General features: G+C 47.7%; 1 protein-coding gene and 1 long non-coding RNA gene across 9 annotated transcripts in view; both read left to right on the plus strand.

The window, feature by feature from the left end:
• The window catches only part of RERE (arginine-glutamic acid dipeptide repeats), a 418,432-nt gene that overhangs the window by 339,364 nt on the left and 53,571 nt on the right, over positions 1–25,497 (plus strand). For all 8 annotated transcript variants that reach the window (XM_067018162.1, XM_067018153.1, XM_067018161.1 and 5 more), the window contains one exon: positions 17,576–17,656. In XM_067018162.1, the coding sequence (XP_066874263.1) occupies positions 17,576–17,656 (81 nt within the window). The remainder of the gene's footprint in view (positions 1–17,575; positions 17,657–25,497) is intronic.
• On the plus strand, positions 19,428–23,505 carry LOC136792963 (uncharacterized). Its single transcript, XR_010837613.1, has 3 exons — positions 19,428–19,826; positions 21,009–21,150; positions 23,427–23,505. It is a non-coding gene; the product is annotated as an uncharacterized lncRNA (long non-coding RNA).

Raw genomic sequence — 25,497 nt, forward strand, 5'->3', positions numbered from 1 at the left:
TCTTCTCTGATTATGTTACCAGAATAATTTTTTTTTAAATACTGGTTTTTTTGTTTGTTTGTTTTTGTTTTGGGGGGGGGCTGTGTTGGGTCTTCGTTGCTGCACACGGGCTTTCTCTAGTTGTGGCGAGCAGGGGCTACTCTTCGTTGCGGTGCGTGGGCTTCTCATTGTGGTGGCTTCTCTTGTTGAGGAGCGCGGGCTTCAGTAGTTGTGGCACGTGGGCTCAGTAGTTGTGGCTCGCGGGCTCTAGAGCCGCAGACTCAGTAGTTGTGGCACACGGGCTTAGTTGCTCCGCGGCATGTGGGATCTTCCCGGACCAGGGCTCGAGCCCGTGCCCCCTGCATCGGCAGGCGGATTCTCAACCACTGCGCCACCAGGGAAGCCCCTGTTATCATAATAATTATTAGTGCACAGTTGATCAAAAAGACAAGATATTATAAAAGTTGATAAAGTTTTACTTTTTGTTTAATATTTATTGGAAACTAGATGATTCCGTTTTTTAAACACATTGGTTCTTGGATGAATGTTACTTATTGTTAGAGTGAGGCCATATTCTGCATCAATTTTATTCTTACTCTTCACTTATTTGTAGATAAAAGTGCTCAGAAATCTTGTTTACATAAATAGGTAGGAATGATAGCTTTGTCACTCAGTTATTGAATTCCTTCCATAATCAAGACATATAATTTATCATCAGACTTGATTTTCAGTAATCTATCAGATGACACCTCCACAAGATCCTCCTTCAATTTCGTTGAAAGTAAAGAACTGGAAAGTGCCGGAGACTCTTGCGTGAGGCTTCTGACTGTGACCTTGGAGTTGGTCCCGGCGTCAACAGGAACATGGGTGTCTTGAATTGACCCTTTGTTCGGTGGCTGGAGTTTCTGCGTAGGGCAGCGCTAGTAGCATTCCACATGGGAGAGAGGGATGCCTTTGTGTGTGAGGTGAGGGGAGGAGGATTGCGAAAGGGGAGGTGGAAGAGGAGGACTGCACCTGCCTCGCAAGAGTGCGTGTTCTCAGGCAGATGAATTTTAGGAAAGAAAATATATGAAAGTTGAAGGTTTGGAAGTGAATTCCCTTAAAATTACTTGAGTCTGTGTACCCTTAGGAAAGTCTCTGGCGTCTGCACACCCTGCTTTGCAGACTGTGGACCTGCCTACACACCTTGCTTGTCAGGCCCACTTCGGGCGCTGGGTTCTGGACCGGCCTTGTGGAGCGGGCTAGCCTGGGAGCCTTCAGTTGGTCAGCCTTGGGCAGGGAATGAGGCCACACATTGCTTTGGTGATTTAGTCATGAATAAATTACTGTCCTTGCCCTCCAGGAGTTTATAATCTGAGCTCATGTTATAAAACAAAACAAAACGACACCCCGCCCCGCCAAAATCAAAATCTTCTATGAGAGCTTGTTTAATATGTTATTAAATAAGGGCCGTTTATTTGCAGTTTTTAATGTTCTCATGACTGGATTTCAATATAACTGGTTTCCTTTGTAATCTCACTTTATTTTCAGTATTTAAGAACCATTTTTAGAAGAGGTTAGGCTTTACCAGACTGCCAGAAAGTTCCATGGCACGAAAAAGATGAAGAACTGTGTCCTGAGTGCTCACCTCTTCCAAATACCGCAGTTAGTCAGTTTCCCAAGAGTCCTAGATGACAATTTCAATAAAGCGTTTTCATGGAAGGCCGCCTCATAGAGCTTTTGGTAGGACTGTGGTGTGATGCCAGTGGCTTGGGCGTGCCCCATACATGTCTCCCATGTTACATTAGGCTGTCAGGCTTGGACCTGGCGCAGTCAGCTTCTCACATCTTCAGGTTCTGCAACAGTGTATTCAACCAACTGTAGATAAAAAGTATTGAGGGGAAGAATTCCAAAAAGTTCCAAAAAGCAAAATTTGAATTTGCTGCACATCGGCAACTATTTACATAGCAGTTATTGATACACTGTATTAGGTATCATAAGTAATCTGGAGATGATTTAAAATACAGGGGAGGGTATGGGTAGGTTTTGTGCACATACTGCACCATTTCACGTAAGGGACTTCAGCATCCGCGGATTTTGGTATCCTGGAGGGTCCAGGAACCAGTCCTCTTTGGAATCAGGCACTATCTGAAGGACATTAGTGACTTCTGTAATTCAGCTTACAATCGCCCATCAGGGACGGGGACACACACACACACACACACACACACACACACACACACACACACTCTCTCTCTCTCTCTCTCTCTCTCTCTCTCTCTCTCTCTCTCTCTCTCTCTCTCTCTCTCTCTCTCTCTCTCTCTCTCTCTCTCTCTCTCTCTCTCTCTCTCCCCCCCCCCCCTCCTCGAGGGTCATAGGCCTTCCTTGCCCCTATTCTGCTGTAAGAAATCCATGTGAGGGAGAAAACTTTCATTATCTCCAGATTGTGTTTCACAACAATTGAGAATGTTCTTGGTTTTATTATTAAGTTATGTGAACCTGTGACTTCTTAGTTATTGTTTGCTTTGTTTCTTTAACATCTCAACATGCATTATTTTCTTCCCTGTGCTTTCTTCGGCAGCTTATTTTGCTCCACGCACCAGGTCCCCTGACTCGAAGCTACAGAGCTGCATTTAGATCAGGTTTCTCGCATGCTGCTGACTTTATCTCATTTACAGTATCACATTTCTGTTGCCATACACTGTGTGATCTGGGCCTCCCCACAGCTTTTTAACAATTAGTAATTGAGCAGGAAGTGTGTTTTTATTACAGTGGCCTTTTGATTTTGATTTTACAATCGTGTAGTGTTTAGCAGAGAGCAGAGGTGGGGAAGTGGCCCTCTGAAACACATTTTTGACAGAGAGAAGTCTGTTGTTTCAGCCACTTGGCTATCTGTCAGCAGTTCTCAGACTTCCCCCTTGTGTTGGTTGCCTGGCAACCTGGGGCTGGAGCAATCAAACCGTGGCCAGTGCTTTTCCAAGCCCAGATTGGGAGATGATTTATTGGTGGAACTGTAAGCATGGTAAACCCAAGCCTCAGAAATGGACCTTTGTTTCTTTCCTTTCCTTTCTTTTCCCTTTCCCTCCCTTCCTCCCTTCCTCCCTTCCTCCCTTCTTCCCTTCTTCCCTTCCTCCCTTCTTTCCTCCCTCCCTCTCTCCCCCTCTCTCTTCCTTCCTCCCTTCCTTCCTTCCTTTCTTCCTTTCTTTCGTTCTTTCTTTCTTTCTTTCTCTCTCTCTTTCTTTCTTTCTTTCTTCTTTCTTTCGCTAGGAGTTTATAGAAACCACATCAAGAAAAAGTAAAAGAAAGGGTATCAGTTGGAGGGTTTTGTTGTAGAACTTTTTGCGGTACACGAGCCTGTCACTGCTGTGGCCTCTCCCGTTGCAGAGCACAGGCTCCGGACGCGCAGGCCCAGCGGCCATGGCTCACGGGCCCAGCCGCTCCGCGGCACGTGGCATCTTCCCAGACCGGGGCATCGAACTCATGTCCCCTGCATCAGCAGGCGGACTTTCAACCACTGCTCCACCAGAGAAGCCCTGTTGTAAAACTTTTAAAGAATAAAATTAAGGCCTAGAGTGAGCTTGTTATTCTGTGTCTATCAACATGTGTATAGAATATTTTTATTTAGTTGTGTTATTACCCTTTTCTTTCTTTTATTTTACTGCAACCCCCAACATTTTAGAAGTTAGTGCTTTTTTGGGTAAATTAGGATACTTGGGATGTCATCTTACCATGAGAAACTCAGCCCAGGGAACGTTCATGGCTTGCCCCAGGGGTCATCTGTGAAGCCTTGATAGAATCAGGCGTAGAACCAGAGCCCAGCTTTCCTATTGCCTGTGTCTGTATTCTGGATTTAATGCAGTAAGCATAAAAGGCTGATTGCTCTTCTCCTTATTTTTCTAAATCAGCTGAAAACTCCAGAGACCCCGCATTACTGTCTGCTCTGTTAACAGATGCTTAAGTAGGTCTTCCTCTTCATATGTGTGTCGAATTGGTGTGGGCAAGGGAAGGCTGTCATTGTAGGACAAGTCAATTCTGAACTTTCAGATTCTTCCCACTTTCTGCTTCTGCCTTCTCTTTTTTCAATATGTATTTAATTAATTAATTAATTTGGTTGTGCCGGGTCTTAGTTGCAGCAGGTGTGCTCCTTAGTTGCGGCTTGCAGGCTCCTTAGCTGTGGCACGCGAGGCACGCATGTGGGATCTAGTTCCCTGGCCAGGGATGGAACCCTGGGCCCACCCCGGGTCCATCCGCACTGCAGTGGGAGTGCGGAGTCTTACCCACTGCGCCGCCAGTGGAGTCCCTATGTTTCTGCGTTCTTTGCCCACGCCCCCTCATTTATAATTGTAATTCTTAACTGTGAAAATTATCTCATCGATTGATTTTTGCGATAGAAGTGAGTTTTAAAGCTCTTTTTGAGGGTTCTCCTTCCTAGAGTCTGAAATACTTTCTCCAGTATTGCAAATGAGGACTGTTTGGGGGCTGGGGCAGGGGGAGGCGGTGTGGTGTGGTGAGGGCAGTCTGCATGGGGGGAGGGCGCAGAAGAGCCTCAGCCTGACTCAGCAGGTTAAGCAGTCCCTAAGCATTTCTTTTTGTAAGATTTTAAGGAAACACTTTGGAACTCAAACTCCACTCTGCTTACAGCCCAGTGTATCCAACTGTGTATGTAAATGCACTATTAGTATGTTTGTATTCCATATAAATATACAGATCGAATCAGTTTGTGTGTGTAATTTACACACAGCTGTGTTCACGGTCCCTTAATACCAGTATTTCAGCAAGAGTGAGGTATCCTGGGAGCACTGTTGTTCCAAACAAAAGCCAGCAGAGCAGCCTCGAGGTGGGGCCCATTACCAGCCCCTGATGTGGGACCCTCCCTTGACAGACTGTCTTGTGATAGACATCCTGCGTGGAGGTAGAATGCGACCAGAAGGGTGCCTGTCGTAGAAGGAAAATAGTGACCGCCAGTTAGACCAGGATCTATCTGCCTTGTGACCCAGTTTTGCCTTTTGTAGTTGAAATACACTCCTCTTCCCCCTCCAGCCCCCTGCATTTCCTAAAGGGGTAGTTGATTTTCCTCTCATTTTGGAGAGCATTTAAAGTGACCAAAGTTAAATAAGGAGCCCTAGCCCTCGTCATGTTGTCATGAAAGTGAAACAGTCCAGGAGCTGCTTCTATGGCCCTGGGGCTGGACAGGGCCTCAGTTTCCCCTGTTTAGGAAGTGGGGCAGGGGCGGATCATAACAACTTCTAGACTGAGTTCTTCTGGAAGACACGTTTCACTTAATTTGAAATAACAGGTCTATATGATTTTATTTCCTTTAGGACTGTATGATATCATTGTCCAATAGTCTAGCAATGTATTTATTTTACTTCCCAACTAGAAAACGTCTAGTGCTTTAGATGTTCTAGTGTTTTATCAAAAAGGAGCAGGGATCGTCCTAAACCTGTGCTGTCCGCTGTGGTGACCACTGGCCACATGTGGCCATTGAGTACCTGAAATGTGTTATGGCCCGAGGTGAGATGTGCTGTTAGTGTAGAACAGACACTGAATTTCACAGACTGAGTAGGAAAAAGGGAATGTAAAACATTTCATTAATCATTTTTATATTGATTACACACTGAAATGATAATATTTTGGATATATTGATGTATTATTAATGTTCGTTTTACCTCTTTTTAAAATACGGCTACTAGAAAATGAAAGCTGCGTACTTGGCCCACCGCCTTTGTGGCGCACATTCAGTTTTTACTGGGCAGCCGTCGATCTAAACATCTTTCATTATAGTTTTTGCAAAAGGCCCCCCACTAAAGAGTTCTACTTCTCTGCTCTCTTGTAACTTACAGACAAAAAAGCCACATTTCTTTTTCAGTTTATTCCCTTTCCCTTCTGTGCCAAGGTGTCTTACTGTGTTAAAGAAGGTGAACTTTTTAGTGACTTAATTATGAGCCACTTGACCAAGAACACTTACGTGGGGACTGCGGTGCTGTCGCAGGGAGAGAAGGCGCCTCTCATGTCCGTTTGGGTTCATTATTAGTGTTGGGTTATTTTTAATTTGGGTGTAGCTGGGCAGCCATAATTGGCAAGAGGTATTTAGCTGGCGGTATTTCTACATCTGTTAATGCCGCTGCTTAACTAGCCAGTTCTCATTTGACTTGAAAGTGCATTGAAGCGTGCTGCTCTGATAGTCACCCCGTGGCAATGCTGTGTTAGGCCTGCAGCAATGAAAGGACTTCAGCTACTCAGCATAATCATCCAGACTCAGAGGGTCACACAGACAGAGATGTATAGGATGGCTCAGTGGCCTTTGCTAGTGGGCAGAGTTGCTGTGTAAACCATCCAACATCAGGTCATTTTCCTGTTGGGCATGTGGTCTTTGAAAAATGGAGTGACTTTTTTTTTATATTTGCGACCACCTGGGAAGGGTTTCGCGCACAGGTGTGTTGAAAAAGGAAATTGTGGGCTTCACTCTGGGTGGTGAGCCGGCATCAGGGAGTGGACTAGCGTGGTGTCTCTAGTGAGACTTGTATGTTTGAACGGACAGGAAAGGTGGTGTTGAATCATTCTGTAGGTGGTAATTAGAGAGTCAGAAACTTAGCACTGAGCATAGGTCAGGAGACCTTGAGTCAAGCTGCAGGGCCAACGGCTCGGAAATAAACAGCATTGTAAGAAGGCCAAGCCAGTTCACCTCCCAGATACATTATTTTTTCATTCAGCCAGTGATAGCGGTCACCTGCTCTGTGTGTCAAGGGCTGTTCTAGGTGCTGGGGGTTCCCTCATGTACTCAGTATCATACGTAGCATGTCATGTCACGTCAGGGCAACAGGAGCTCAGTGTTAACATATAGAGCAGAGGAAGGTTGTAGAGAATGATAGGGCCTGCGGATTGTCTGAGGAAGTCTAATTGGAAGATGGTTTACTGCTTGATTTAATTAATAGTTGACTAACATGGAGGTTAAAGGCTTTAGTGGTTTTTGTAATGAATCTTGTATTGGTTTCCTATTGCCGCATAACAAATTATTCCCAACAATAAAGATCACCTCAACTTAAAACAAGAATGATCATTTATTATCCTGTTTCTGCAGGACAGGAATTTAGGAAATGGCTCAGCTGTGCATTCTGACTTGGGGTGCTTTCATGAGGCTGCAGTCAGATGGTAGATGGGGTCGGAGTCATCTTGAAGGCTCCTTCACTTGCGAGTCCAGGCTAGGAAAACTCAAATGGCGGGGGGCTGCACCGCTGGAGTTTCTGAGTCATCTCTCTCTCTCTCTCTCTCCCTCTCCCTCTCTCTCTCTCTCTCGCTCTCTCTCTCTCTCTCCCTCTCTCTCTCCCTCTCTCTCTCGCTCTCTCTCTCTCTCTCCCTCTCTCTCTCTCTCTCTCTCTCTCGCTCTCTCTCTCGCTCTCTCTCTCGCTCTCTCTCTCTCGCTCGCTCTCTCTCGCTCTCTCTCGCTCTCTCTCTCGCTCGCTCTCTCTCGCTCTCTCTCTCTCTCCCCCCCCCTCCACGTGGTCTCCCCAGCATGGTGACTTCTGGATAACCATACTTCTTTATGTGGTGGCTCAGGGCTCCAAAGACACATGTCCGGAGAGGGAGAGCCAAGCAGAAGCTGTGTTACCTTTTATGCATGCCCCAGCCTCAAGCTACCAGTGCCACTTGTGCCCTGTTGGTCAGGATAGTTACAAAGATCCACCCAGGCTCCAGGGCAGGGGACAGAGACCCACATCTCAGTGGAGTGTATTCATCACACTGTAGGAGTAGCATGTAGGATGGAACGGAAATAAGAGTCTGTCACACATACAAAGCTTTTGTGGGTATGTGTGTTTCAGTTTGTTTTGTTTTAAATAATGTATGATCCTTGCCTGTAAAGTGAGAGCTTTGACCAGCTTAGATGTTCTTAAGCTTCCTTCCGACTCTAATATTCCCGGATTCTGCTGTTATTTACAGACATGGCAGGGAGTGAGTGTTGAGCTGGCGACTGCCTGGCTTTTGTAGATGTTTCTGGAGCACGTCAGCAGAGCCGGCTGCAGGTAGGACGACTGCTGGACTCTTCTCGCTGGCCTCAAACACCTTAGGACCTGGCGCTTGAGTCACCCTTTGTGTTTCTGTAGCTAATCTTTGCGGGGGGAGGGGCGGGCAGAGGCAGGGGGGATAAGACAGTGATGAGACTAGGAGCTGTCTGTTGTCACAATGCTCATGAATTGAGGAAGGTAGAAGAATCAGGGCAGGATCATATTAGACCCACCTCCCCCAACTCTCATTCTCGTACTCTTTGGCCTTTGGAAGATTGGAAAGTAAAGGAACCAGGAAAAAGAACTCTTTGGTATTATTCCTCCATGACAGCTGAATATTTGAAATCTGCTGTATTTGACCCTAGAGAGGACTTCTCTTAGAAATGGACAGGCTTGTATTGGGGCTTCTGTTTTGAGGACCATCAAATCTTTTGGGATGAGGGGGGGAAACGGGTCTTTTTTGCAAAATCTAGGATTTATTTAATGTTAAAGGTATCTTAGACCGATCTTTTGCATTTCCCGGTAAGACCGTTGATAAAACATATCACACATTAACAGGGTCTCTTTTTGGAAAGAGTTTAGCCATCCTCCTGTCTCTGTGCAGGAGAGAGGCCACCTGCCTGACTGCAGCTCCCAGTGATGGAGAACTAGGCATCCACTGTTGAGGCTTTACGGATAGATGAGAGAAAGCTCGCCACTCCTCTCACACACACACACACACACACACACACACACACACACACACACACACACACACACACACACACACACACACGGAAGCCCGGAGGAGGCATCCACTGTTGAGGCTTTACGGATAGATGAGAGAAAGCTCGCCACTCCTCTTACACACACACACACACACACACACACACACACACACACACACACACACACACGGAAGCCCGGAGGAGGCATCCACTGTTGAGGCTTTACGGATAGATGAGAGAAAGCTCGCCACTCCTCTTACACACACACACACACACACACACACACACACACACACACACACACACACACACACACACGGAAGCCCGGAGGAGGCCTAGTGACCTGTATACAAGGGTGTCGTTATTTAGTGTCAGAGCCATGCACTCCAAGCCAAGCGTTTCTGTGGGAAAAATTTCAACATGGACATACAGCATACAATCTCTGGCACTTGTGCTTCAAAGAGCAAGTGTGTATATGTTTATACCTAAAATTTCCTTTAGGGGTTTTCTGTTTTGTTTTTTTTTAAGACAGATAATACCCTTTCATTCCTCTGATACGTATAGATACAAGAGAAAGTTTTCTGCACCTAGATTCCAAGCAATTAATCCTATTTTGAAATCTCATCTCTCTACTTCTCCTCCCTTCCTGATTAGCTATGGATTGGGGCAGGATATTTAATTCACCTAAACTTCCAGATTCTCCACCTGTAGCATGGACCCAGTGACACCTATGTTGGAGAGTTTATTGAGGAGCCTTGAGGAGGATGTGGTCTCGGACCCACCAGTATCCATGTTGAGACTGTGAGGTGCTGAGACAATGGAAGATGTTACTCTGGATAGAAGGCATAGGACAAGTCTGAGCTAGGGAAAATGTCGGGGCTCAGAGAGACTTGAGAACCATCAGTAAAAATGGGGTTATTATTTTATTTTTAAAATTTATTTATTTATTTATTTTTGGCTGTGTTGAGTCTTCGTTTCTGTGCGAGGGCTTTCTCTAGTTGCGGCGAGCGGGGGCCACTCTTCATCGCGGTGCGCGGGCCTCTCACTATCGCGGCCTCTGCTGTTGCGGAGCACGGGCTCCAGACGTGCAGGCTCAGTAGTTGTGGCGCACGGGCCTAGTTGCTCCGCGGCATGTGGGATCTTCCCAAACCAGGGCTCGAACCCGTGTCCCCTGCATCGGCAGGCGGACCCTCAACCACTGCGCCACCGGGGAAGCCCTGTGGTTATTATTTTAAATTGTGATCCTATTTGCTATCTTTAAACTATAACTAGTTGAATGGAACTTAACTAGTTATTCTGGAATACTGCTAGTAAATTCAACGTGTACTTACAAAGTAGAGTCGACAAGAAATTAGGAGCAACATACCAGAAATCTCGGGGATGCCCACTGCGGCTTGCTGGCCTGTCTCCTCTCAGACACACTGCTTCTGCTGCTGTTTCTTGAAAACGGCATGCTTTACTTGGGTCACCCTTTCGTTGATGTGGTAAATATTTTAAATCAAAACCCAAATGATGCTTTTCAAAACAGTATCAATAGGGCTTCCCTGGTGGCGCAGTGGTTGGGAGTCCGCCTGCCGATGCAGGGGGCGTGGGTTCGTGCCCCGGTCCGGGAGGATCCCACATGCCGCGGAGCGGCTGGGCCCGTGAGCCATGGCCGCTGAGCCTGTGCGTCTGGAGCCTGCGCTCCGCAATGGGAGAGGCCACAACAGTGAGAGGCCCGTGTACCACACACACAAAAAAAAAACCAGTATCAATAGTGTACCTGCAGCCGGAAGTGTGTTGTTTAGATGTGGCGCATGATGGGAATGTGTAACAAACAGGGTTACATGGATGAAACGCAACAGGTTCTCATCTGGTGGCGGCTCAGGGAGAGCCACTGTTGAATGAACAGGTAGGCGTCCTGGAATACAGATGTCTGGAGAGGCTTTTATTTCTTCTGCTTGGCATCAATCTTCTCCTTTTTCTCCCTGCCCCTCATTACCCCCCATTACGACAGGCCCACGTTTAGGAAACGCCTCCAGTTTGCTGCTACTGCTGCTTCGCTACACCCTCAGAAGACCAGTGGACGACTCCTCTTACTCTCTGCCCGGCTTGTGGGCTTACACTTTTGTCTCTCCACTGGGGGCAGCTGGGGTGTGCGTACTTGCATATCTGCCTGCTCTTCAGTCCCCTGAGAAGCAGCAGGTCATTAACATAAAATTTGCGGGGGGGAAACAGGGTAGAGCAAAAAGGAGCCATTTTCACAGTGGGGCTCGTTTTGCCACCTCCAGCGCTTTCCACACAGTGACGTAAGAGGGCTGGGGGGGAGTCGCTTTCCGAAGTCCTGGTGAGTTTCTGGCTGTGACACACTAGTTAAAATTCACCAGAGGGAGTTAATTTTGAAAGCTCTCAGCCAGGGGTTAATGCAGAGTTAACTTTTAGCCACTTTTGCAGCGTTGCCCCTCTCCCCTGGCTCCTAGCCTCCGCTGTAGACACAGGTCAGATCCAGCACTTGAGCTGAGCCCTGCTGGGAGTTGCACGTGCACATGAGGGAGATAAGCGCACCTTATTCTTTGGCCTCATCTACCCAGTACTCCTGTGTGTGCAGTCCAAGTTGATAATTAAGAGTATTCTTTTTTGAGCTAGGTAGGGCAGGTATTTTATGGCCAGTTTAATAGATGAACAAACCGAGACAAGAATAAATTAAGTTTCGAGAATATTCTTCTTTATTTGTCCATTCGTAGACCGTTGGGACACACTTAAAATCTTGCAATGCAGACACAGGCGGCAGGTGCCCATCATAGCCCTGATCCGCACGTTCTCCTCAACCCCGTTCTTAGTCTTCGCCCATCCCTGAACTTCCCCGACGGTTTACGTTGGTCAGTCTTGACCCTCCCACCCTGGTTCAAGGACCTGGTGACACGTGGTTGGTTTTCCCATCTGTAAAATGGAGATATTGGTAGCCCCTGCCTCTCAGTTCGCGTAGAGCCCTTAAGAGAGTGCCCGCCATTGGAGCGCTGCTCAGTGCTGGCTGCTTTTATTGTTGAAGAGGTGGTGTCTCCCTACCTTCCTCTCATCCTGACGCATCCCGGGCCAACCCTGGTCCACCCCTTCCCCCCAGCCCCGGTGGGAGACAGTCAGTGTCTGGGCCGCCGGTGAGGCCGTCGTGGCCCATGGGCACAGGGCTTGGGGGGCTCTGAGCTGGGGCAGGCTCAGCAATAATGAGCGGAACTTTTGAGCTTGTGACTTTAGCGCAAGAGAGAGAACGTGATGGCATTTTGACCCTATTATGTTTATCCTATCACGTATCTCCCATTTCAAAAGCGGCTGTGTCTCAACAGCTGTGTCAGAATTACTCTGTGGAACCGAGGAGCAGACCAGATCCTAGGACTTCTGAGTTTGAAATCTCCTGTTCTTTCCATTCTACCGAAAATCAGAAATAGATTCTATTCCAGAGTCTACTCAGACCCAAATTTAACAGCAAGCACTGTGTTCAGGTAACTCACTTTTTTAAAAGCCAAGAATTAAATGTTCTCTACCAGGAACTTATAGGTAGGTAACTTCTGATGGTGATATGAAGTTTCAGCTCAATAACAGCAAACTATAGCAGTGTGCCTAAAAACTGGGGAGTAATTACATAACACGATTATCACTACAATGGCAATCATATTACCGTGTGTAAACGTATCAGATTAACATGTTGTGTACCTTGTAACACAATGTTGTGTGTCAAAATATATTTCAATAGATAAAATCAAAATTGGAGCGCAGTCACAAGCTAAGTTGTAAAACAAAGCAAAGCACAGTCTCCTTGCCATTAATAAATCTGTATGTATATTTGGGTCTCATCTGGCGATGAGGATTGAGAAATAGAGGAGGACTTGTCTTGTGCTCCCAAGAAACACACAGGTTGATTGAACACAAAGAGCACCAGAGAAACCAGCGCCAGCACCCGGAGAACCTCCGCTCGTGGATCCGCGAGTGGCCGGACTGCAAGCCTGCGAGGCATAAGAAGCAGGGCTGCCTGGCGCTCGGAGCGGTGGCCCAGCCGCAGCCCCCGCCTCGGAAGGAGCAGTCTGCTTTATCCCGCACGCGTGGCATCTTGGCAGTCTAACGTCCGTACGCCGTCAGGGACGGAACGGCTCATGGACAGAGACGTAATTCATGAGGCCTTGAATCTCAGCACTGGAAATGCTGAATTTCAGCTCAACTGCTAGAATGCTATTAAGAAACAGACCGCGTCTGTGAACTTTCATTTAGAAGCTTCCAGTACCTGTCTGTTTGTGAGTCGGTAGTGTTAATTATGAAATTAAAGTCCTAAAAAAACTTCAGGGTCTTCATTTGCAGAGAGATGAATGAATGGAGGGAACGGAGACTACAGCCTCAGTAACCAGTTAGCATGCTGACCTAGTCTAATCACTGACCGCTCTGAGTGGGTTGGCTTTGTTTAGATTTTAAAGGCTACTCTACATTTCTGGTAAACCACAAGGTAAAGGCTGGTCTCTGAGAAGCAGATGTTTTGCCAGTTTTGAGGCCTTGTGGCTTTCCATGGAGAAGTAACAGTACAGGCCACATGAAGCTTTTACTTCCTTTTTTTTAAAAAAGTGGGGCCCGTGGTGCTTTGCACTTGATAGCATAGTCAGTGATATACACTGACAGCAGTGGTCCGTGTTCACCATCAGATGTCAAATCCATATTTCTGGAAGTCGTTAGTTTGAAATGTCTATGAGACAAGTGTTCCCAGTGGGCTTGGACCATAGATTTAGCCTTAGAAATAGTAGTGAGAACCTTGGATGGTATTTAGAGCCACGGGAGCAGTGGAAATCATATTGGGAGAGAGTTTGGAGAGCCGAAGACCTAGAGCGAAGCCTTGGGGAGACTCAGAGGTTGAGGAGAGAATTAAGCCACCAGGTGATGTGAGAAAAATCAGCAGAGTTTCGTGTCATGGAGCCAATAAGATCAACTTTGTTATCAAAGTTCAAAATGGACCCTTTGGCATTTAACAGTCTCTTTCCACTGTGACCACCCTAGCCCAGGCTCTCGTCATGTCATGGTTTGTTTCATCTGCGTATCACAGACTTGTGAGCTCCAGCTGCCTAATGCTATAGGGAGGCAAGGCGGTAAAAGATACAATTGCTGTCTTTTCAGAGCTCATAGACGCTATGAGTACATGAGGCCTTTTACAAATACATAAATGCGAAGTGAATGGGGATGGGGACGGTCAGGGAAGTCTCACTTCGGAGTGGGAGGGATTTGAGCTCGAGTTTGAGGTGCACTGGAGGTAGGCTGGAGAGAAGTATTAAAGGTACTCCAGAGTCGGAAGTTCAGACAGAGGTGGTAGCATGGGCCAGTTGGCCTTGCTGGACATCTGTTTGGAAAGTTAGGCCAGGACAGGATCCTGGTGCACCTCAATTGAATGAAGGGCTAAGGGTTAAACACCACCCTGAAGAGGTCAAAGAGCTATTCTTGGGTAGGGCCTGGGGGCAAGATGGTGTAGCACTCATGATGAAATCCGTGGTTTTGAAAAGTCCCTCAGCAGAGGCTTGTAAATGGCTGGATGGGAGAGATGGGTTAGTAGGCCAGCTAGTAGGAAAGAAGGGTACGGGTTTGGCCTGGGACCGCTGCTGGAATGAGCGGGAAAGGAAGGCACTGAAAGACCTTTCTTAGGAAGAGTACAGAAGAGTTGATTTGATTTGGTGGGGCAGATGGAAAGGGCAGAGTCGCAGATCATGGGACCATGTCTGAAATCGCTTACCTCTGTAGACTCTTAGCCCACTTCACCGAGACTGTGGCAGTAGTGCTGCAGGGTATGGATTTTGGAGCCCGGCTTTGAGCTGAGGAGTTGGGTGACCTTGGTCTGGTTACTTAACCCACGGTGCCTCAGCTTCCTTGTCGGTAAAATGGACATAATAGCAGTACTTCCTCCTAGGTTGTGAGGACTTTGAGGCTCCTGACATATAGTAGGTACTTGATAACTGTTGAATGGATGCTGTTCAGAGGATTATATAACAAGTGGAAGAATCAGGGTCTGAACTCACGTTTGTGGAACTCTCCCGCATTGCCCTGCTCTTCCAGATCCAGCCTTTCTCAGATGCACCTTCACTGGGCCGGCCTCTCCCAGTGAACCTGTTGCGTGTCCTTACACAAGCATGGCCCTGCCATTCCACCATCTGACACACGCCGGAGCCCACCTCAGCTTTGTGTAGACTCTCCCTGTCTGATTACCGCTTCCTGTTCTCTGCCTCTGTCTTTCCTGGAGGGCCTTCCCACCACAGCACGCCTGGAAGTGCTGTCTCCTCTTCGCGACCTGCCTCCGTGAAGGCGCATTCTGAACAACAGCCCCTCCCTTTTCTCGGCTCCCTTGCAGCACTGGTGAGCTGCCCTTCACTACTTCATGCTTGGCCGACCTAAGTCTCAGACTCTTCTGTAATCACTTCACACACATTTATCTTACCTGCTAAAAATGAATCTGTTCTAATAAAGGTCCGTGGCTACCTTTTTTTTGTTGTTGTTATCTTAAAAATTCCTCCCAGTGTTCGGTGCTCACTAAATACTTCACTTCTTAAAGAGTAGATCAAGAAGCATTAATTCTGGAGGCTGAGGTTGAGCTCCCGTCATCCTCATCTCACACCCGGGCTCCCTCTCCAGCCTCTTTACCCGCGTTGCAGCCGGTCTGGCCCTCATGCACGCTGAGGGCCACACTGCCACCAGAGCAGTCTCTGTGCCGTCTTTTCACGGAACGCTCTTGCTTACACTTCTCCGCTGGCCTACAGCTAGGAGCGGAACTCTTCAGCCTGGCCTGGAGGGCTCCCTGCAACCTGACCGTCTTCCCCTCTTCAGTCTTGCCTGCTGGGGCTCCAGTCCACACGCCCTGCCCTCCTCGCAGTTCCCAGGATGATCTGTGTGCCCTTCCTGGCTGACCCCTGTGCCTGGAGCCCTCCCTGCTGGAGCCCACCTGGCAGGCTCACGTTCCTTCCTCCTCGTCTCTCCCCTAAGAGGGCAGCAGAGTAAGTTGCTTCCTCCTCCTGACCCCACCTCCCGCCCTTTGTTCCTCTGCTGCTTTTCAGTTGGGGCCCGGAGATTGATCTGTTTACCCTGTTTGCCAGGCCTGCTCCTTGAGGGCAGGGCAGTCTCCTTCGTTCCTCTCCACATTCCGGTGGAGATGTGGGGGTGCTCTGCACGCAGCTCGGGATGCGTGCTGAGCATATAATATAAATGATACTTTTTTCAGGTAACGAGGGTCCCTCTGCTCCAGACTAGAGCAGAGCTTCTTTCTTGTGCCTTGCCAGATTTTTCCCTTTGAACTATACGAATTATGTTGAAAACTGACAGTGATGAGTCATATCTTAGAAAGGGGTGAAATCTGAAAATGCAGAGCCTCCAGGAATGGAGTAGGAGGTTGCAGATCGGTCTTCCAGGCCAAGTCTGGCTCTTCACTGAATTCGCCCGGCTGGTCTCCACGGCGGGGAGTGGGAGGGACTCCCCTCCCGGTGGGCAGGTGATTTATTGGCTGGGAAGCTTCCGCGGTGATTTAGTTGTGAAACGGCGCCCTGCGAGGTGCCGGCTGAGGCCTGGGCCGGGCGGGAGCGGCCGCCCACAATCCCGGGCCGGAGGGACCTCGGGGGTCGTCGGGGCCAGCCCCCCCCCCTCCCCCCCGCTTTGCAGCCCGGGGGCGGCGGGCGTGCGCTGCTGACTCTGCCCGCCCGGGGGGAGGCCCGGAGACCGAGCGGTCCGGGGAGGGCCCCAGCCCGGAGACGGCCCCGCGGGCGCCCTCTGCTCGCGCCCGCCGCGGCGGGGAGGAAGTTTCCGTGCTCCGCCGCCCGGGTCGACTCCCGCTGTTCGGAAGGAGGAAGCCGAGGTACCGGCGCTGGGGTCCCGCGCGGAGCCTCGGGGCGGGGGCCGGAGCCGGGCCGGCGGGCGGCGCGGCGATCCAGGCCGCCTTTTGCAGCCGCCCGCGGCCGCGCTGGGCTCGGCGCGCCGCTCCGGCCTCCTCTCCCGGCGGCGGCGGCGGCGGCGGCGGCCGCCCCAGCCCCGCGCCGCGCGGCCCCGCCGCGGTCACACGCCGAGCCGCCCGGCCGCCTCCGCCCTGCGCTTTGTGGAGCCCGAGGCCGAGCGCGAGCCGAGTGACAGGCGCGGCCTCCCGCCACCCGGACCCCGAGTGCGGCCCGCGGCGGGCCCGCGTACCTGTGGCTGCCGGCGGTCGGCCGCGCGGGACCCGGCTCCGCGGGCCGAGGTGGGGGCCGGGGGGCCGGCAGTGGCCCCGCTGCGGCGGGGAGGGGCTGCCCGGGAGGAGTGGGACAAAGTGAAAGTCCCCGGGCTGCCGAGGGAACGGGGGGGCGGGGAGGGGCCGGGAAGGAGGAGGGGTGCTGGTGCTTGGGTGCCTGGTGCCCCGGCGCGGCTCTTGCGGCCGGCCGGGGTTCGGGCCCGGTGGGCTGCCGCGGTGCTGCTGCCGTCCTGGTGAATTCCCCGGACTAACGAAAGGCCTTTGAAGCCTCCAGGGTGCCCTTCTGGAGAAAAGTCTCCAGCTTTGGTCCCGTTCCCCCCTTCTGCTCGGTACTTTGGGAAGCTTCGTTCTCAGGTAGGGGACCTCAGTTGTGCTGTTTTATTGATGGAAGCACACGGAGCGTATGTGTTGTTTATACCTCCGTGGACCGATGCAGAGACCGGAGGCAGCGAAGGCACAGACGGCCGCTTGCCTCAGACACGGGACGTCCTCCTCAGCCTGTCCGGGTGCGGGACGGGGGATCTGACGGAGGCTGTCTGGGCGGGGGTCCCGGCTGTGCTGCTGAAACCGTCCCCCAGCCGTGTCGACGTTCCCTAGCTCGGACTTCTTGGGGGTTGTTATTCTGCTGATTGCAGAGATCTTTGCTGACATCCTGTGTTGTTTTTGGCTTTTACATCCCATTTGTTGTTTCTTTTTTATCACAGAAACGCTTCGTTAAGGGGCTCAGGCAGTACGGCAAGAACTTCTTCAGAATTCGAAAGGAGCTGCTTCCCAATAAGGAAACAGTGAGTACAATTGGACTTTATGTAACTTGATTTTTTCCTCTTCGCTCCTGCTGCTTCTCCGCACTTGATCTTGTGAAATGGTTTCCTTTAACCCTGTGTTGTGCTGGCCTCTAGGATTCTATTCGTTGTACTTCCTTCACTTTTAGTTCTAGCTCAGGATTCTAGATGGTAAAGTGACTGATTATGCTTATCCCCAAGAAAGTGGATTTCAGAACAGAAGAGTCTTTGGCAACAGAGCTTTGGGGGGGACGGGGAGTCTGGGGTGTTGGGGAGGTAACATCTCATTTTAAATACAGTGGCTGAAATAGAAAATATCATTTATCGCTAGTTTGGATTTGGTTATTGACAAAAGTCATCAGCAGACAATAGAGCTAAGAGGTTTGTAGCTCAATATACTTTAAATTCTCTGGGGACTTTTATTTTTTTTAACGTTGCTATGTTTTGAAGAGTAGTTGTACCTAATTTTCCAGCTCTAAAAGTTTGCACTTTTTATTGGACAGATACACAAGGATCCCTGTAAGTTGCTTGAAATGAGGCTTTTAAAAATTCCTTTCCTATTTCACAAAGCTGAGAATCAGGTCTGATGATAGCTCTTGCTAAACTTGGGGTAGGCGGGTTTGCTAAGAAGGCCTGGGAGTGAAGTTATGTAAAGAGAATGCTAGCAGGAGATTCATTCAGTCTTACCTGAATGTGCCTGTGGTTTCCTACAGGTGGTATTGGAGGGGGGGCGGGGGGGAGAGTCCTCCTTGCGGCTAGGCCAAGGAATGGGGGAGACGGGGGTGGGGGGGTGGGGTGGGGGGAGTAGGCCAGCCACTTCCCAGTGCTTAATGTCCCAAGTACTACAGAAGTGCACTTCAGGACTTGGGGATGGGAGGCGAATATTTAGACATTGAATGCTGCTTCCCCGACCCCAGCTTTTGGGAGTGGATGGGGGAGACTATCCGTGAAGAATACATACCCATGACAAAAGCGGGTGGGTTGGCTTGGGTTTTGGTTTTCAAATTGGGTATTGTTTCTTGATTTCCTCTTATTCAATTTTGCTTCTTTTATTCAGGTTTGTTTGTTTGTTTTTTTAAACCAACTGTTCCCGGATATGTTTTCTGTACAGCACCTTAAAAACAGACCTCATAATAGGGGAGAAGCGTTCTGAGATTTCAAGTATAGCCCCTTAGAAATTGGTGGTTTGCATTAATCAGTCATAATTAGATTAAATTTTCAGTATTTATTGTACATCTAAATATGCTGAGATGCGTCATTTTGAGGATCGTTGAAAAAAAAAGCTTGTTTATGGACATTAAACTAAAATATATTATCAGTCTATATAGATTGATAATCTTACCACTCTGCTCTTTCCAGAACAGAGTGGTAAGAGGTATTTAATGTGGAGCAATGAAAGAAGTACTTTTTACGTTTTCTGAGGATTTCGGTTATTTGACATGAAAACTAAAAAGGCTTTACCCTGTAAAGTATAGGAATTTTGGTTTGGCCCAATTGGAGTGAAAAGGAGAGAGATCATTGAGTAGATTTGAGCTGATGTGAGGGGCCAGATTATAACCTCTCAACTCAATTTTCTCTCTCCCTGTGCTCTGCTAAAAGTTGCAAACCATGAAGAATTTGATACAAGATAACCCTCTACAATTATTTTATCTTTCTCTTTTAAAAAAGTAAACTTAATAGCAAGCTTAAGCATTGAATCCAAAATCTGGTGTCTAACATTTGGAAATGCCAAACACTTTGCATTTTATCTCCCCTGTGAAAAGGGATCTGAATAACCTTTAACCTAGGGAATGGTCTTCTAATCTGTTTTTCCTCTTGCTTTTGGTTGTCACTTATTCTTATTGAGGATGTCTGACTCAGTAGTAGCCTCTTTTTTTGCCACACAGAAGTTCTCAGTACAGCAACCTTTTGAGCAGGTTCTCTGGTCTTTTCCAGGCGCCTCTTTCCTGAGACGCTTCCCCATCACTTCTCTGCAGTCCCTGTTTCCAGCCATGCGGCTACGGCCCGCCACCTCCTCTGGCATCCAGCAGTCTTCCAGTTTCCAGCCTCCTCCTCAGGGCACAGTCATTGGAGCTGATGGGAGAGTTGTTTGCAGCACTGGAGAATTTATTAGGGCTGAACATTGGCTAACTATTCCTAGTGTCCTGCTGTCTTTTGCATGGAATTGGAGGAGGTTGGTAGTAGGATAAATCTTAAGTATTCTGGTCAGCTGGGGGTGGCCCTCAAATCTCCCTGAGTTATCAACATGGCCGGGCTAATCATTCACAAGGCATACAGAGGGGAGGGCAAAGGTTATTTTTCATCTTTGCTGTAGAAAATGAGAAAATTTGTAGGTACCAGTGTTCTTGGTTCAGAACTTCCTAGGTAGAAATCTTCATATGGTCATTCCTTTTAAAAATACGTGTGTGTGTGTGTATGTGTGTGTGTGCGTGTGTGTGTGTGTGTGTGTGTATATATATATATATACACACATACATATATAATATACACACACACACGCATACATAGCAAATCCCACTAACCTAGATACTTCCCATATTGTCTTCTATTTACTGGAATTATTAACTCATTTCTTTGCTATTCTCAACCAACTTGAAACTTCAGAAGGGTGTCAGCAGCCAAAAGAACATGGCTGATTGGGCATGGGTGCGGGGTCAGCAGACCTGTGTTCTATTCTTGGCCTTACCAGTAACTGTAGTACTTGGTGATCTCTTTTAACTGGGCAGTCTTCTTTGAGCCGTTCATTGGGAAGTTCAGGTCAAATCCAGACAAGGTCTAGGAAGTTATTTTCTCTAAAATGGTGTGTCCTTGCATGAGAATTTTATAGGTGTTAGAATCTTTATAAAATGTTCGTACCTCTTTGGCTGTCGCTGTGCCTGAGACCAAAGTGATGGTTCTTCCCTCCTCTGCCACTTACCTGCCGTAGGGCCTTAAGCGGGTTATTCAGCCTCCTGGCCTTTAATGTCTGAGTCTGTACAATGGGTTGCTCCTTCTACCCCTTAGAGGTTTTTTAAATTTTTAAATTAAATTTTATTTTTTTTTATTGGAGTATAATTCCTTACAATGTTGTGTTATTTTCTCTTGTAGAACAGAGTAAATCAGCTACATATATACACATATCCCCTCCCGCTTGGGTCTCCCTCCCCCGCCCCAGAATTGTTTTGAGAGTTTAAATGAGATAGCATCTGTGTAAAGAGTGCATAAAAACACTTGAAAATGATTGTTCTTCTTATCTACCTTGAATACTATGTAAAGTAGCTAAATGCTGTGAAAAGTACAGAATTATATTCTGCTTGTAAACGTATTGAACCTATAAAAAAAGAAATTACCTGTTTTTCATTAATCTGTCTTGCAGAAAACCCATTTAATTGAAAAACAGAGGGGGTGGAGGGCACTGCCTAGTCTAAAAGATGGACTTCCTCTGTCTGGAAGCTTTGTTGAGGAGACCTCCACGCTTACCAGGCCACTCGGTGCCGATGTACATTCAGAGCTTCCTGGTAGGCACGGACACGGAGAGCTCTCCCAGCTCTTTTGGTTTCTGGTGTTTATTACTCAGGAGCTAAATCTGGCTTTTCTCTGAACAGTGCTGCCCACTGAAGTGGGAATAGTGGCTGTGATTGTGGAAAACCAACTGTTTATCGAGGTTTAGTTGAGCGGGTATTACATGTTAACCTCATGTTACCCAAGAGAATAAGTGCAAGTCAGATAGTTTAGTATCACAGTCGTACAAATATCCTGTCGTTGATTATCTTTCTCCCCGTTCTCCCTTCCTCTAGAACTATTTGCCTCCCGCAATATGCTTATAAGATGTATAATTAGTAGTAAAATACGGTAAAGAATTTTTGCTAAGCATCTCAGGTTCCCCTTGGCTGTATGCTTCTTCTCTCTCAAGGCACTCTGGCCTAAACTGCATCCGAATCTTGGGTATTAGTACATTTGTATAAATCACAGTGAGTGCCCCATAGCTGAGCTTCTGAGAAAATGATGGGGAACGAGGCTTCTTGGGTTCTGCTTTAAGCACTGCTGCATAATCTTCGGTTTGGTGAATCACATGATCTTTGATGCTACGGTAATGCCTGTAAAAACAGGAGACCTAAGAGTGCTGAATCTTAATTACCAGGAGGGGAATCCATGTTACAAATAACACAAAATCATAGGTGTTCCAAAAATAATTTTTCGTTTGATTTTTACACATTGTAGTTTTCTTCAAAAACATGAGATGATTACTCAGGTGACAGTGACTTATAGTGTCTTCTTTCATGCTGAGAACACCTCTTTGTTGGTTGAACCAAAGACTTTTCCATGTCTGACACTGGGGTGGCTGTCCCTTGAATCCCGGCTGGCCTTTGTGTAAAGCTCTGTCTGCTGGCGCTTGGACAGACTCAGCCAGCATTGCATCATAGACAGGGAGCACGCACTTAGTGACCTGTCTCGGCAGCAGCTAACGTTAGTGAGAAGACAGTTTGATCCACCCCGACTTGATAGGGAGAAGAGGTGCCCCTAGAGGACTATTAGCCCCTGGAAAGAGCAGGGGGACAGGCACACGCTCTTGACTATCTTTCTCATCTCTTAGTTTTATTTTTGAATACCCAGCCCAGTAGAGATGAAGCTCGTGTTATTTGTAAACCCAGTTATTGGTGCGTTAATATTTAGTATGCCAGAAATCCATTTTCACCCACTTCCCATTTTCAGAGCCAGTTAAACATGCCATATGGTTCAATTTTAGAAAATTTTGTATACCACTGAGTGCTGTAATGGTGGGATGTCTATCAAGAGAAGCAAGGTGCCACCCGTGCCCCGCAGGGAGCTGGCATTGCAGCAGGGAAGACGAGCCATTTGCAGGCCTGCCATGTTTGGCAGGTTGTGCTTAGGGCCCTAGTAGAGGTCCGGGTCCCACCAAGTGAGCACAGAGCCTGGGCGTTTCTGGCAGGCTGACTGGAGGATGTGGTGTTTGAACTGAGCTTCGAAGGAAGCAAGGATAGATACAGGCCATGGGTTGGGAGGGTGGAAGACAAGCGACTTTCCAGCTGTTGGAAATATCGCGAGCGAAAGCGTGGAGACAGGAAATTGCAGAATGTGCGTGGCAGGTCCACGAGTGGGGTCAGAGCGAGGGCCGCACGAGCTGACGCAGTGGGGTGTGGGCCACGCTTATGGCTTGGGGTAGAGGGGTGCGGGCGGGGGACACGGGCCTTGCACTCTCTCCAAAGAGTGCGTTCGGGGACCCACTGAAGCCTTTTGAGAAGGGAGATGAGAGCATGTGAGGCGAGCATTCTTGAGCAGCACCAACGAGACAGAGACCAGAGAGGAGGTTCTTAATAGTTCAGTCTAGTGGTAGGACAGAAAGTGGGGGGGGATCGTAAGTGATTTGTGGAAATGGAAGTCTTTTATCTTGACTTTCTCTACTGAAAACGTGTCACTACTTGTTTGTTGGTTTGTTTTTGTTTTTTTGAATGGGACCAAGGGGCAGCTGTTTTTGATGTTTTGAGCTTTTTTAACCTTGGGTGATAGGATGAAAAGTATTGGAGATTTAAAATTTTGAGGAGTAACCTGAAAGTCAACCACCTTTCCAGCCACATTTCTGGGAACGAATTCTATTAAGTATATGCATAACTACTGAATGTTAGTTGTTCGTTTCTTCAGGCAAAATATCTTTTGCAGAGAGCATGTTCCCCCATCAAAGAATAACTACTATGGAGAAAGGGCTTTAAGACCAAGTAATCAGGGACTTCCCGGGTGGCACAGTGGTTAAGAATCCGATTGCCTGCCGATGCAGGGGACACGGGTTCGAGCCCTGGGCCGGGAAGATCCCACATGCCGCGGAGCAACTAAGCCCATGCGCCACAACTACTGAGCCTGCGCTCTAGAGCCCACGAGCCACATCCACTGAAGCCCGCGCGCGTAGAGCCCATGCTCGGCAGCAGGAGAAGCCGCCATGACGAGAAGCCCGCGCACCGCAACGAAGAGTAGCCCCCCGCTCGCCACAACTAGAGAAAGCCCGCGCGCGACAACAAAGATCCAATGAATAATAAAATAAATATTCCCATTTTCAGAGCCAGCTAAACATGCCATATGGTTCAATTTTAGAAAATTTTGTATACCACTGAGCGCTGTAATGGTGGGATGTCTATAAGGAGAAGCAAGGTGCCACCCGTGCCCCGCGGGGAGCTGGCATTGCAGCAGCGAAGACGAGCCATTTGCAGGCCTGCCGTGTTTGCCAGTCAAAAATAAAAATAAATAAAATTTTAAAAATACTTTAAAAAAAGAGAACGAGTAATTGGGATTCTGTTAATATTAAGAGGTTAAAAATGACTCTAGCATTTAATACTAGCGTTTAGCATGAAGCTTTATTTAACTTCAGGTTATAACCTTAGATAAACAAACTTTCTAGCCTCATTAATGCCTACTCTAATTAATGTTACATAACAAAATGTGGACTTCCTGAATCGGTTGATACTCTCGAGGACACAGATGTGTTATAGCCACACAACATACTTGACTTTAAGCCAGAGACCTCAGCTTCAAATGCTGTGTGTCCCCACCGCTCTCAGTGTGGTCCTCAGACCGGCATCACCGTCATCACCTGGAGCTTGTTAAAATTGCAGCCTCTCAGCCTCCTGTCCATCCTATTGAAACAGAATCTGCATTTTAATAAGCTCCCCGGGTGACTGGAACGCAGAGTAAAGTTCAGGAAGCCCTTCTGTTTACAGCTATGAAGACTTGCAGATCCTTAATCCTGTATGTCACATTCATTCTTAAAATAATGTGGTTTTCATTCTGTAAATTGTTTCACGATTAAATAGGGCTAGATTTTGCTTTTCAGAGGGTTACAGAGTATTTCAAACATAGAGAAAAGTATCTGGGCTGATTTTCATGATCAGTAATAGAATTTCCCAGTATGGCTTCCCTCTTCCCGTCTTCCGTTTGGTCCTAGAAACACAATTGTAACTCATGTCATATTTCCTTTTATTTTTTTTTTGGCCGCGCCATGCAGCTTGTGGGATCTTAGTTCCCCGACCAGGGATCGAACCCGGGCCAACAGCAGTAAAAGCGTGGAAGCCTCACCGCTAGACTGCCAGGGAATTCCCGATGTCTCCCTTCACATAAAAACTGTTTTCCTCATTATCTTTTGACATGCAGCCATAATAGGTGAGTTAGGCTAGCCTAGACCCTACTGAAGTTTCTAATAGAAAGCTTTTTATTTGAAGGATGAACTTCGCTTATTAATATGAAGTTTGCATATTTAATAGTACAGTGTTTTTAAGTGTTTCTTTCACTGGAACCCCAGTACGTGAGGAAGAAATGTAAATATTTTCAGAGGTTGGCAAGAAGTGGGTACAAGGACTGACATGTGCCATACCTCTTCCCTTCATAACTTGTCCTGGGGTAGGCGCAGGTAGAGTTGGGATTTTCCACTCAAGGCAGAAGCGATTACCCACAGAAACAGGCCCTGCATTTGGGCAGCAAGTACTGTCATCCTATAGTTCTTCCCATTAAAATGGAGCAGAGCCTTGAATCTATTCATTCTGAGAGTCTAAACTATGGATATTTGACTGGGCACTGGTCCAGTTTTGACTTGGGTAATAGGAGAGAGAGAGAGAGGGAGAGAGTGGCTGATTCCCTTGTGTAAGTGAAGCAGCTACGAAATTTGCATGTAAGAAACTTTTTTGCTGCTGATGTTGGGAGAAAAGGGAGGTCTTTAAAAATTAGAGGGCTTTAAAACTTTTATTTATCTATTTTTAAAGGGTAATTTTTTTTAACTTTTTTGGAATCAGTTTTATGTGGCATCAGGTTAAACAAATTATATTGAAACTTCCAGAGAGTTCGATGACTTTTTAAACCAAGGG

The sequence above is a fragment of the Kogia breviceps genome, chromosome 1 (assembly GCF_026419965.1).
Source record: "Kogia breviceps isolate mKogBre1 chromosome 1, mKogBre1 haplotype 1, whole genome shotgun sequence".
NCBI classification, from domain to species: Eukaryota; Metazoa; Chordata; class Mammalia; order Artiodactyla; family Physeteridae; genus Kogia; species Kogia breviceps.